Source organism: Propithecus coquereli, unplaced genomic scaffold, assembly GCF_000956105.1.
Source record: "Propithecus coquereli isolate 6110/MARCELLA unplaced genomic scaffold, Pcoq_1.0 Scaffold61, whole genome shotgun sequence".
NCBI lineage: Eukaryota > Metazoa > Chordata > Mammalia > Primates > Indriidae > Propithecus > Propithecus coquereli.
This window is the reverse complement of record NW_012152063.1, coordinates 7,930,109-7,943,849: the sequence shown is the minus strand read 5'-3', so window position 1 is coordinate 7,943,849 and position 13,741 is coordinate 7,930,109. Positions and strand designations below refer to the sequence as shown.

The 13,741-nt window shown below is 34.5% G+C and overlaps 1 protein-coding gene across 1 annotated transcript in view; it reads left to right on the top strand.

Annotated features, from left to right (window-relative positions):
• Window positions 1-237: 237 nt before the first annotated feature.
• Window positions 238-13,741, top strand: part of FAM126A (family with sequence similarity 126, member A) — a 56,434-nt gene continuing 42,930 nt past the window's right edge. The window contains exons 1-3 of the mRNA XM_012659441.1: window positions 238-288; window positions 6,790-6,891; window positions 12,698-12,877. Coding sequence (XP_012514895.1) covers window positions 238-288; window positions 6,790-6,891; window positions 12,698-12,877 — 333 coding nt within the window. The remainder of the gene's footprint in view (window positions 289-6,789; window positions 6,892-12,697; window positions 12,878-13,741) is intronic.

Sequence of the window (13,741 nt, the reverse complement as noted above, 5' to 3'; positions counted from 1 at the left end):
TGATATTTATACATTTGTCAGAATTCTTGCATCTTAAAGCTTGTTTGTACACATTGGTTTTGAAATGATTGTAGTAATTTGTGTTTGAAACTACTTTAATTTTACAAATAAGAAGTAACTTAACTTTGTATGATTATATCTATCCGTAGTAATCTGACTGTAAAGAAAACGTATTCAAAATTTTAACATTTTTCTATGTTAATTTTCAGGTTGAAGGTTTAGAACAGATGTGGAAAGATGTTCACTTCAGAGAAAGGGGTTGTGGAGGAATGGTTGTCAGAGTTTAAGGTAATATTCACTGTTCTTTCTAAAGAAGTTTTGTTTGGGGATTAAATTCCAGTGACTTTTTAATTTTATATGACTGAAAAGCTAAATATCTGTGGAAGAAGTATGTTCTAACAAATCTGAGTAGGGAGTTATTTACACATAGTAATCTTTTCTGAGAAATTGATTCCTTTTTTTTCCCCCAAGTTGTTCAAAGAGTTTATTCATTTGTTTGTTTATTTATTTTTTCCCTTTCATGGCAACACTACAAAGAATGGTTAAAGTCTCTGAATGTTGATGTCACTCTCCAACAACCATCAATGATTCAGTGTTAAAATGTTTCTTCCAATTTGGGAGGACAATGGAACTGGGCACGATCAACAATGAGGAAAGAGTGGGAAGATATTTGCCCAACTTTATACTAGTGGATCTTTCTCTAGTTGGCTAACCCAGTGGCTATACAAGGAGTGTATAACTTTTGATTAGTTGATGAAGAAAGTTTTCTTGTCTCATGAACTCTTCTCTATGATAGCTAAAATTGTGTTCCTTAAACCAGCTAATTAACTTTTTCTGTCCTATATGACACGTAATTATGTGTGCTTCATGATCATGAACCACAGAGTGAACAGTTTGGGCCACAGCTTCTGCTTTGATTTTGTCCAGCCCAATCAGCCCAAGGCCTTTAGAGACAAAGTTATAGTCTGACAAAGTCAGGCTTATTGGTTTGTTGCAGTGAGGGAGATTGCATAATAGATACTGTGGGGCTATCTCACCAAAGGAAAAGATAAAGTTTTTATAGTGATTTGGAGGAAGGGTAGAGTTTAGGTGAAATTTAAATGAAGCACTGTTTTGATGGGCTCAAAACAAAGCCGGGCTGTGTATAATGGGGTCAGCATCTGATCAGGGCTTCAAAGTGGACCCAGAATCCTGTTTTCTTGGAAACTACAAAGTTAATATGGAAAGTTGTGTTTATAAACCCCTTATCCATAGCTCTGCGCCTGGGTTGGAAATCAAAGATACTTCTCTGTGTCAAAGTGACTTAGATCCATCAGGCAAGAGTGGGATGTTTCATTCTTTCTATGTTCATACAGCAAATTTTTTGATAATCTATGATTTTAGACAAGGCTTCTCAGTGAGTAAGAATACAGTAGCCATTCAAAAAAGGAGGTTGTTACGATACTTTACTGTTGCAATGTGTCTTTGGGAGAAGTAGTATGTCCTGTTAATTTTGCAGCTGGCCTTATCTGTCTGTGTTATCTAATCCTAATGAATGCCTGGGCAGATTTTTACTTTCTCAGCTTTTATAGTCACTAATTGAGCATCCTTTTATGAATTCCTTAAATCATCATGAAGCGATATATAATGTTACAAATGTGCACTGTATGTAGTGCTTTCTACATATTTGATTATGCATGATTATGTTGATTAAATCTTATTTGTACTTTTTTTCTGCTTGTTATCTTTGTGAATAAGCATTCAAGGTGTTTTAAGCTTTATTTTTTCTGCTTCAGAAGTATTTAATATGGTTTGTTATATCATGATTTTTCTTTTGGCATGTTGATGAAAACTATCAAGTTTAACAGTTGAGTACCATTTCTTCTAGGGCCTTCCTGTGGTTTAATGGTGAAGTAAAATTTGCAAAAGCAAATATAGCCAGTTATCCATTCTTTAAGATGGGAGTTGTGGGAAAAGGGCATGTTAAAAGGGTGGGTCATAGAAGAAAGATCAACTACAGGGGTAAATAATTGAAAATCATGACTGATTCCCTTTCCTTTCCATCTGTTGATTTATTCCTTTCCCCTTCTGACTTGGATATGTGGACACCCAAGAAGTGCCAGTAGTGAGGAGTACAGCAGGATTGGCAGTGGTGTGCCCTAGTGTCTGAGGAAGTGAGTGGTTGGGGTGAAGGGTGCCATGTAGAAGAGTCAGCCAGAGTGATAAATTGGTTACACTGAGCAAATAAGTTAGTTGAACAAATAAGTAAATATATTGAAGATAATGGGAGTTAGGTTTCTCTCTGTCTGAAAAAAGGAATCACAATCATGGAATAGAGAAAGGCAAGAAAGAACTCTAAGGTGTTGGACTGAAATCGGAAGAATCAGTATGAATTTGTGGGTTCTAAATATGTATATGGTGTGTGTGTGTGTGTGTGTGTGTGTGTGTGTGTGTGTGTGTGTGTCTGTGCACCCTAGTAGCAATGAGTACATCAACCACCCAGATCTTATTTTCTTCCACTAAAAGAAACCAAGAATATAAATAAATAGAAAGTATTATCTAAGTAATATTTTATCAAGATAACATTATCTGGGTAGCAATATTTTATTAACATTTTTTATAAATTTAATGGGAAACTTTACCATTGAGAGAAGGGAGTGAAATCATGGCCTGCATGGAATAAAAAGTAGTTTAATTTAGTTTTCCCCTACCTGCTCCCAAGTTTAAATTTACCCAATTTTCAATTTGATATATGTTTTAAATTATCTTCAAATCTGTATTATAGCCAATTCAAGGGAGGGTATTTCCTATTCCTTGGTTAATTTGGCAGGCATTCCTGATAAGTACTTTGAGTGTTATTCTGAATTGTGTTAATGTATGTTATATTCAGCTCTGTGTTTAATAAAGAGAAGAGAGTTATCAGGCAAAATCAGCAGTATACCAGAGGTAATAGAAAATAGAAAAATGCTTAGGGATGAATCTGCCAAGTACTTTTGAAATTAGAATAACTTGTCTTTTGAAATGATTTGTGATATTAAATTACATATTTTTGTTAAAATATTTAAGAAATGAAGTTTTGGGGCATATACATATTTTTAGAAAAGCTTCTGCTTGGTTGTTTAATTTACTAACCATGGTGCTAATAAGGCCAAGGCCATCATGATTGATTAAGTGGGCTGAGAGTCAGAAACCCTTGGATCTGATTCTAATTCTCCCATTAGGTGGTTTTATCATGTTGGACAAACCACATAACCTCTCCAAGTCTCAGTATCTTCATCAGAAAAATTAAAGAAGTGTAGGTACTTTAGCTCTATACTCTTCCATGGTCACAGTCTATATTCCTAATCTTATAACCTCACTCAGTAGTCTCACAAAGGCATACAGACAACACAATTTGCTTTGGTAAATCTTTTATTTTAAATTTTTAAAATTAAAAAAAATTTTGCCTTTGGTGAAAACATTCAGTGTCTGCTCTAGCTAGGGACTCTCATTAATATTTTCTTTATATATGGATCGTGATTAGACTTAGGATTTCATTATTTTAAGATTTCACAAATACTTCAAGCTCTATCTTTTCAGATTTATTTATAAAATATTATCTTTCAGACTATATTATATTTTTCTTAATGCTGAATGTAGATTTATCTAGCAGATTTCCAGACTCCTAATGTTTTCGATTTTCTGATGGTCACTGAATCTTAATATGTGACTCAAAATCAAATCTTATGTGTGATGTTGTAGAGCAGGGTTGTTTTATATATTGGTTCGTCATCCATCTGTCCATCTTTATTAATTCTCTTCTACCCAACCCATATCACCTCCTTACATTTTTAAAAAGCCATCTGCCAAATGATACTTTAGTATGAAGCATCTGTCTTCTTCAAATTTTGCCAAAAATAATTTCCCAACATAATTTTCCACTATTATTTTTCATCTCCAGTTTTGTCTTCTGAATCGTGAGAAAGCTTAGCTGGTATTTAAGAAGGCCAGTACCTTTGAACTAGTACAGTACAAGAAAATTTAACTGTTTGCTGGAACAGTATTTAAATTCATTTGGCCCTTTTAGATCTTAACTTGTTTTCGAAGCACCATTCATACACAGCAGTTACATTTTTTCCCTCTCTACAGACAAAAGTAACTTTTCCCATATTCATAAAATGAAATAACTACAGAATTGTGAATAAAATGTGAAAATTACTGCACTAATGTTTATAATACCCTTCCTCTCATTTAGCAGTAGTAGCCTAGGTCCAGAGTATTTTCTAGAGCTCGTCTTTTCAGAAAAGATCTGTCCTTTTACCTTTGGCTGTTTCACGGAAAATATTTTACCCCATGAGGATCAGTCGATATATACAAGCTGAAAATTGTAACTCATGTTTTTAATGACTGTTCCAGTTTTAGCCTAGATGGTATATATAATGCTATAGTAATTTCTCTATTCATTGATAATTTTTTAAAGATATATTTCAATTTACTTAAATTTTATAGTTAGACATATATATTATACATATATACAGTTACATATATATTAGATATATAAAAATGTGTTTTATATATAAAACATATCTTATATATAATTTAGGTTTATTTATATTTAGGGGATTAGAAATCTGCTGTTTATTTGACTATTATTTCCTTTTATATAAATTCCCCTAGTATTAGGTTACTCTTGATCAAATGACGGAAATGAAATGTTGCCTGGAGATCTTTTGTTACATGCTTTTTTAAATATCGAAGAATACCCTAAACTCTTCTTTATATAAGCAGTTGCAGTGAAACTATTTTTTGCTCTGGAGAATGGTAAAAGGTTCAGATAGTTCACATTTACTTACCATTCTGGTAAACAAAGCTCTATTTTTAACTAAAAAAGGAATCTATTTCCTTATGTATTCTAAGGTGAAATATAACCTACTTTTAAAGAATCAATTGAAGTGTAAATAGTGGCAATTTTCATTTTTTATATTGTTCATCTATAATAAGTTCCCTCAGCGAAAGTTTGACTATAAGGCCTTGTGATGAGTGCTGTGGATGGAGCGATGATAAGACAGTTCTTGCCCTAAAGTAAAAATGAATCAAATATTCTTATTATAAAAATGCCTGCTGTTTAACTTTCTATGCCAATTTATACACACATTACACCCATATACACTAACCACAACCCATAGTAAATCTTGAAATACTACGAAATGGGACATGTAGGAAATAGTGTTTATCTTGGAATGACCTAGGAATATCTTGAGATAGGGTATGTACTGCAGGATTAGCATTGATTGATTGAGTGATTGAAGGAAGTAGTGTGGGTGGGAAAGAATAATGATTCGGAAGACAAATATTTTAAGGAAAGGGGGTATGCTCCAGAAGGATAGGTTTTTATCATTTGTTATGATGAAATATTTTTTTTTTTTAATTTTTATATTTTCCTATACTTTCTTACCCAAAACCATCTGACTTACTACGGGAGTTTTATCTGTTCCCATTCCTTTCCTGTCATAGTGTTCTTTCTGAATGGGTAGTGCTGGCAAGCTGTGATTAGTTGTCCATATTTTAAAAGGCATTAGGAAAACTAGTTTGTTGATAATGTGGATATCTTTTTCTCTTGTTCCAAAAAGTCTAAATACACCACTGACCAACCCCCCCACCGGCCCCGCCCCACCACATTGGTAAAGTAGAGCAGCCTTACCAAGCTTAACAGTCATAATGTGTAACTCAGGAGTTATTTTGATCAGATGATCTCCTGTGGCTTTTAGATTTGAAACATTATCTGATCCTTATATAACGTATTTATTAAGAAGCAAGGTCAATACAACTAATGAGATTTGTAATTTATATAATGCTACAAAAAAACCTCTAACTTTACACATGGTTTGTATTCTCTTCTCATTTTTAATCCCTAATTGTGGGCCGGGTGCAGTGGCTCACGCCTGTAATCCTAGCACTCTGGGAGGCCGAGGCAGGTGCATGGTTTGGGCTCAGGAGTTCAAGGCCAGCCTGAGGAATGGGAAAAGATAAAACTCCAGTAGTAAGTCAGATGGTTTTGGGTAAAACAGTTATAGGGAAATATAAAAATTAAAAAAAAACAAACACTTCATCATAACAAATGATAAAAACCTATCCTTCTGGAGCATACCCCCTTTTCTTAAAATATTTGTCTCCCGAATCATTATTCTTTCTCAACCACACTACTTCCTTCAATCACTCAATCAATCAATGCTAATCCTACAGTACATACCGTGTCTCAAGATATTCCTAGGTCATTTCAAGAACAAGACCCCATCTCTACTAAAAATAGGAAGAAATTAATCGGACAACTAAAAATATATAGAAAAAATTAGCGGGGCATGGTGGCGTATGCCTGTAGTCCCAGCTACTCAGGAGGCTGAGGCAGAAGGATCGCTTGAGCCCGGGAGTTTGAGGTTGCTGTGAGCTAGGCTGATGCCACAGCACTCTGGCCTGGGCAACAGAGTGAGACTCTTGTCTCAAAAAAAAAAAAAAAATCCCTAACTGTGATCAAGGATGATCATAAATAAACATTTATTTATGTCCCTGTTGGTGATAATAAGATAATATATATCTTTTATTTTGAACTTTTTTGTGAATTACATAACATAATTCATTATTTTAAGGTAAAAATACAGTGGTTTTTGGTATATTCACAATGTTGTATAAACACCTGCATCTAATTTCAGGGTATTACCGTCACCCCTCTTCCCCCTGCAGTCTTGGCAACAACTGATTTGCTGTCTGCCTGTATGAATTTGCCCATTCTGGACATTTCGTAAAAATAAAATGTATTTTTTTAAATCTATTTAGACACTACCAGAAACATCTTTACGAAATTATGCCACAAATTTGAAAGACAAGAGTTCTTTAGTATCATCTCTTTATAAAGTTATCCAGGAGCCACAAAGTGAGGTAAGTAGCCTTATGGTTTATTGGCTAGTAGTATTCAGTTGATTAATTTTTTAATTTTTTTTTAATGAAATATAACATATATAAAAGGGCAGGAAATGTATATGTTTAAAGAACAATAATGAACACCAGAGTACTGTTCCTCAATCATTACCCAATTAATACCATATTGCAAAAACCATCTTTCTGAATATTCTCTCTCTCTCTTTTCTCCCTCTCTTTCTCACTGGAGGTAGCTTTGAAAAGTCTGGGTCACTACATTCTTTTTATTCATTCAGCAACTATTAGCATGCCCATTATGAGCCATCTGCCATGCTAGGCAATAGAGAATCAAGTTGAGTAACATAAGGTCTTTATCCCAAAGAGGAAAGGGGGAGAAAATAAGTAAACACATTGTTTCAAGGCAATGCTTAACTCAGTCTGTGGATAAGCACAAGTTTTCCAGGTGGTAAGGTAAAAAAGAACATTCCATGTGGTGGGGATAGTATATGGAGGCCTAAGAAAGTGCAAGGTATTTCAAGAATGTCAAACAGTTTGGTCTGGCTGGTGCTTTTTCCAGTTCTTCCTCTTGTCTCCCTGCCCTCTTTTTCTTTTTTCAGATAGCCAATTTAGTTTGAAGGTGATAAAATAATCTATACTCCAAATTTTGGTGCTTGTAATTCTCATTATTCATAGTAGAAAGAGAAAAGGATTGGAAATAGTGTGGAACAAAAAGGCATGACATTTGGAAAAAGGCAAATAGGCTGATACAGTGGTTAACAAGAGAGGATAAGGCTGTGGTACGAACTGAAGGTGGAAATGTAGGTTTAGGACATAACCCTGGTTGGCCTCAGCTTCCATCTTAAGCAGTTTTGGCTCTTTTTGCACTGAAGGGATGACTTGTCATTATTGTTTTAGGAAGGTGGCTATGTGGAGGATAGATTGGGGGATGGAAAAATTGAAAGCAAGACTGGGAGGCTGTGTATGACAATAGCGTGGGAGGGAGCTGTTGAGAACCTGAACTTGGGCAGTGTCCGGGGAATGGAAAGAGGTGAGGAAAGGGATCTGAGGTATGTACTAATAATTCCTTTTGTACCTGAGTTTGGTGAATAGTGTGATAGGCTCAAACACCACATTCAGTGGTAAAATAACATACCCTGGAGTCCAGTCCTATACGCATCTATGTACCTTTGGGATGAAACTGCCAAAATGAGGGAGGTTTCTTTTGTTATTTGAGTAGTTTAACCTCTTTTGGAGGGAGTGTGGAATAACCCAGCTTCCACTGATTATACTATAAAGTGCATCGTGAGTTTTAGGTGCTGAAGGGATGAGGGATTATATTGACAAGCCAAAAATCTTTAACTGGAATAACTGAATTGAACAATCATATTTGACTATCTCTTACTCATCCCCAAAGCTTCTTAATTTGTGAAGAATGTATAGGTAGGCTGTTTTCTTGAAGCATTTTGATGTTTAAGGAAATTGGGTAGAAGCTGTTTTAAGGTTTTCCATGTTTGGTTTAGAATTATTTCCCCAAATAGGGTAAGCATAGGTATGTGCTTTATTTTTTTTAACAAGTTTTTTAAAAAAAATCTTACTTATCATTAACTGTTTGTGATTTTGAAAGGCTTGAAAATTATTCCTCTGATGAAGCATGTTTTAGCCAGGCTACTTTGGCAACAGTTTGTAGGATAAATTTGTAATTGGCTAGCTTAGTTTATAGCATCCCTTTTATTTAGATAATTCTAATGAATACAGCTTTAATGGTTCAGAACAGTATTTCTCAAATTATTTTTGAAGAAGGAACAGTTTTTTTTAAAAACAATTCTAATCTGTCACAGACCAATATGTGTATATAATGTGCACAACTAACATGCAACTTGTATCACACAAATTTGATAATCCCTAACTGATCTATAAGTCTGTTGATCAATAAGTCTGTTCAGTGAGTCTGCTTATTAACTACTTGAATGTTGCAGCAGTATCAAGTTGTTATAAAAGCTTCTAAATGGCCAAGTACAGTGGCTCATGCCTATAATCCCAGCACTTTGGGAGACCGAGTCATGAGGTTTGCTTGAGGCCAGGAGTTCACGACCAGCCTGGGCAACACAGCGAGATCCTGTCTCTAAAAAAAACACACAAAAAAATTAAAAATTAGCTGGGCATGTTGGCACACATCTGTAGCTCTAGCAATTTTGGAGGCTGAGGTAGAAGGATTGCTTAAGCCCAGCAGTTTGAGGTTTCATTGAGCTGTAATCATGCCACGGCATTCCAACTTCGGTGACAGAATAAGACACTGTCTCAAAAAAAAGAAAAAAAAAGTTTCTAAATGCTTCCTTTCAATTTCTGTATTTACATTGTTGGGGACTGGTAACAGTTTGTGGATAGTTTTCAGTCCATGTACCACACTTTCAGAAGCACTGGTTTAGGAAGTCTTGCATGTCAGTTTGTTTTATGGTTTTCTTTTGAGTTGTGTGGTGAAAATAGTGTATATTCTATATTCTTTTTTTTTTTTTTTCGAGACAGGATCTCTGTTGCTGAGGCTGCAATGAGTGGCACAATCATAGCTCACTACAACCTCAAAGTCTGGGTAGCTAGGACTACAGGTACATGCCACCACGCCCAGCTAATTTTTATTTTTTGTAGAGAAGGGATCTTGCTGTGTTACCCAGGCTGGTCTCAAACTCTTGGCGTCAAGTGATCCTCTCACCTTGGCCTCCCAAAGTGTTGAGATTACAGGTGTGAGCCACCATGTTCTGTATTCTGTATTCTTAAATGATAACTCACTCTTTCAAATACATTTGGAAATGCTTCTAAAATATAACAGTGTAATCTGCTTTAACATCATAACCTCCTTATTGCTGTTTAGAATATTTTGTGTTTTAATTTGGAAATACTTCTGAAGAGTTGATGTCATTATCTTCTGGAATTTTTGAACTTTGGGACATTGTTTCTCATGTTATTTGAAGTTCAGCAAATTTGACATTTGGATTTTACTAATAGTATTTTTTCATTATTCATTTAATAAATATTTATTGAACATATATAATGTTCCAGGAACCACTTAGGAATATAGCAGAGAGCAAAATAGATTAAAGTTTTTATCTTATGGTTTAGGACTTTTATTCTAGTAGATCAAACAGACTTTAAACAAATACCTAAATATATAATATACTATGTCAGTTAGTGATAAAGACATGAGGATAAATAAAGTGAAGTAGGGGAAGTATGTGTTGGGACTGAAGAAGATGATGGTTGAATCAAGATCTGAGTGAATTAGAGAGAGAGAAAAAAAATCAGGGGCAAGAGCTTTGCAGGAGAGGAAACAGGAAGTACAAAGGCCCTAAGATAGGTATGTGAGGTGTGTTCAAGAAACTTATAAAGAAGCAGTTTATATGAGTACAATGCAGTTTGTTTGAATGGTACTTTTAGTTGACTATAACTGTAAGATAGGCATATGAGTAGAGGCAAGCGTTGCTCTAGTCTGTTATGAAATCAGCTGTGTTTTGAAAGAGCCACATAAAATCTTGGGGTTCTAGAAGTAGAGAGTCCAGAGCAAGGAGGGGTCAGATACCAGTGGCTGCTGGTACTGAATAGAAGTGTTCTTCCAACTTTTCTGTATCTTTTTTCCTACCCATGTTCCTCTGTGATTGTTCAATACAAAAAATGTTGCAAGGTTTTCCTTCTAGATTGACCCACACTTGACTCTTTTCCTGCTTAGTCATTAAAGAACATTTTCCCTACTTAGTCATTAAAGAACATTTTTGTGTCAATTCCTATTACCACTAGAAATCTCTCTTGGGATACAGACTTCTTATTTATGAATGGATTGTGGTAAAAATCCATTTGTAACTTAGCTGTTTCAGAACTCAGAATGTATTTTAGACTGGAGAGAAGATAAATGGTGATTAGGTTCTTATTAGACCGATAAAAAGCCCATCATTTAACACATAAAAATATACTTGAGGTACAGTTCTCTCTGAATAGCACTGTAAAACCTGGCCACCATATATGACAATGTTTCTATGTACGTTAAAAAATGCAACCCAGACACTAGGAACACAGTATGTTCTAATGTCCATTGCTTGCTTCAAATATATTCAAGTTAGATATGTCAAACACTGATTTCCCACTTTGTATATAATTTCATTCTTTTCCAGGTATGTTTGTAAAGGAGTCAAAAGACCTGACTCCAGTTCTGACCCCTGTGAGCTGTGTGATTTTGGTCATGGTGGATACCCTCTTGTCTCAATTTCCTTATGTGGAAAGTATGGATAATGATATTCCACCCTACAGTGTTGTGGGAATTGAATGGGTTCGTGCATGTGAAAGTACTTTGCAAGCTGTAAAACACTACACAGATATTGTTGTTTGTCTGTATTTCTTTCAGATGCATAATTTCATCTAATCTTGTTGCAACATGTTTCTACCTCCCCTTTGAATCTGTCTTCATTCAGTTCTGCTTTTATAAGGCAAAAACTCTCTTAATTTTGGATTTTAAACTGCTTATAAAGCCTTTTGAGTATGTTTTGATTAAAATTGATTAGATGTTCATACAAACTGTCTTGAATAAATTTTCAAATAAGGTTTCATAATTTTACAAATATTTGTTAAACTCTATCAATTGATTTAGTCAAAGCTTTCCCAGGGATTTAGAGATGGAGGATGTTATACCACAATATAAGATTATTGATGCTGGTCCATAAAGAAATTTTTAAAAATTCCACCCTGAAAGTTAAACATGCCTGACCAGTCTTTCTTTCTTCCAGCCACCTCTAACCCCTTTCTTCCAAATACCTACCCTAAAAACTTTTCTTGCTGTCTATGAATGGGGTTACACTGCCTCCTGCCTCTGTGGTTTCCTGTTGTCTTTCCATGGCCACAGTGGACACCTGTTGCCCTCTAAAGACTATTTTGACAGTGAAAAAAATATTCCTTGTGGAAGATAAATTGTCAGAAGTTAGATAATTTTTCAATAGGAAAAACTAGTTTGACACAGTCAATGTTTATTGAAGTATAATTTTTGTTATGCCTTTGACTTTATACTCAGTTTATTTTACATGTTTAACTTAATTAAAATCAAAACATCCACTTCAAATTAGTTTTTATTCATTACAATTATTGATGGTAGAAAATCTGTTTAGTAAATTGACTTAAATCTATTGCCTAAGTTAGTGAAGTATACATAGTTCATTGAAAAACAGCCTGATTGTTTCCTTGAAAAGACAATACTTTGTGAATCTCTTGACATATTTGATTATGACCATTGCGTATAGGTAATATTTACCTATGAAAAGATCTTAACTTGCCTTTCTGATTTTTTTAAGTCTGCTATAAAGATATAGTCAGCTATATTAACTGGATAATATTGGGGATGTGGTGGGAGAGGAAAAGTTTATAGGTGACTCCAAATTATGTTTAAAGAAAATTACAGCAATGTTTAGATTATGCAGGGGCAATTAACCAATTAACCATGATTACAATAGAGATATAGATCTAGAGGCTCTGTAATTATTCAGCAACGCTACACACCAATCCTTGCTGTCAGATGCTGCCTAATTCTAAGCTCAGAAGGGAAATATTATATATAACGGTAACTACCCAGGATTCCCATTTCAGTTTCTTCAACCTTGTAGCTAATCATTTATATATTGGCATGTGCTTTCCCACGAAGAAGGCATATTAAAGATGAAACTTCCTACAACTTAGCTATTTTGAGAAGTTAAACAGACATGGTTTTTACCGATCTGGGAAAACCTTTTATATTTCATGTAATAGTGTCATTCAAGTACAGTCCAGTTCTTGAATTAACATTTTGTGTTTCTTCCAGTTGCTAGAACCTGTCTGTCACCAGCTCTTTGAGTTCTATCGTAGTGGAGAGGAACAGTTGCTTCGATTTACACTGCAGTTTCTCCCAGAACTGATTTGGTGCTACCTTGCAGTCTCAGCCAGCAGAAATGTGCATCGCAGTGGATGCATTGAAGCTCTTCTTCTAGGGATTTACAACTTGGTTCGTATATAATGCAGTTAGCAAAATGTTTTTTGGCAAAATCAAACATATAAACTTTGTAACTGCTTTTCATTTTAGTAAAACTAATATTTATGTTTCATACATCAAATAACTCATAGCTCATTCTCCCAAATATAACTTTATAGGAGTTGGGTGATATGCAGGCATACATGTAATTATTTAAATATACCTTCATAAATTGATTGAAAGCCGAAAATCAGACCATTTCTTTTATAGAAGTGTCTGAAAATATCAGTGTTGCATTTTAAATTTTTTAAACTTAAAGTCCATTGTCTATAAAGTATCTGTTTCTGACCTTTACAAAAACTTTAGGAGGAAAGATCTACTCTAATATTCACCATTCATACTTCCATAAAATCTGGACTATATCTAGAGTTTACACTATTGATTGAACATATAGTTTGCATTACTAATAGAGTTTGTGTATTAATTAGACACTTATGGTTTGTACTTTTTAAAACGGAAAAGAAATATGTCATTTTCTTGACATAGTATTTATTTCATATTTAAATCATTAATTGATTTAGAAAATGTAATATGTTATGTGAGGAAGTTCAATGATTATTAAGACACTGTATCTGTATCTTAGTCATTCTGAAAACTATATTACTTGTGTTTTAAAAGTGGAAGGATATATGTTTCAACTATTGGTGTTTATGAATAATTGATAATGGATTATTATGATTTAAGATTGACTCTAAAATTTCTTTCTACTTAGGTTTTTTTTTCTTTTTTTGAAACAGAGTGTCACTCTTTTGCCCGGGCTAGAGTGCCGTGGCATCAGCCTAGCTCACAGCAACCTCAAACTCCTGGGCTCAAGCAATCCTACTCCCTCAGCCTCCC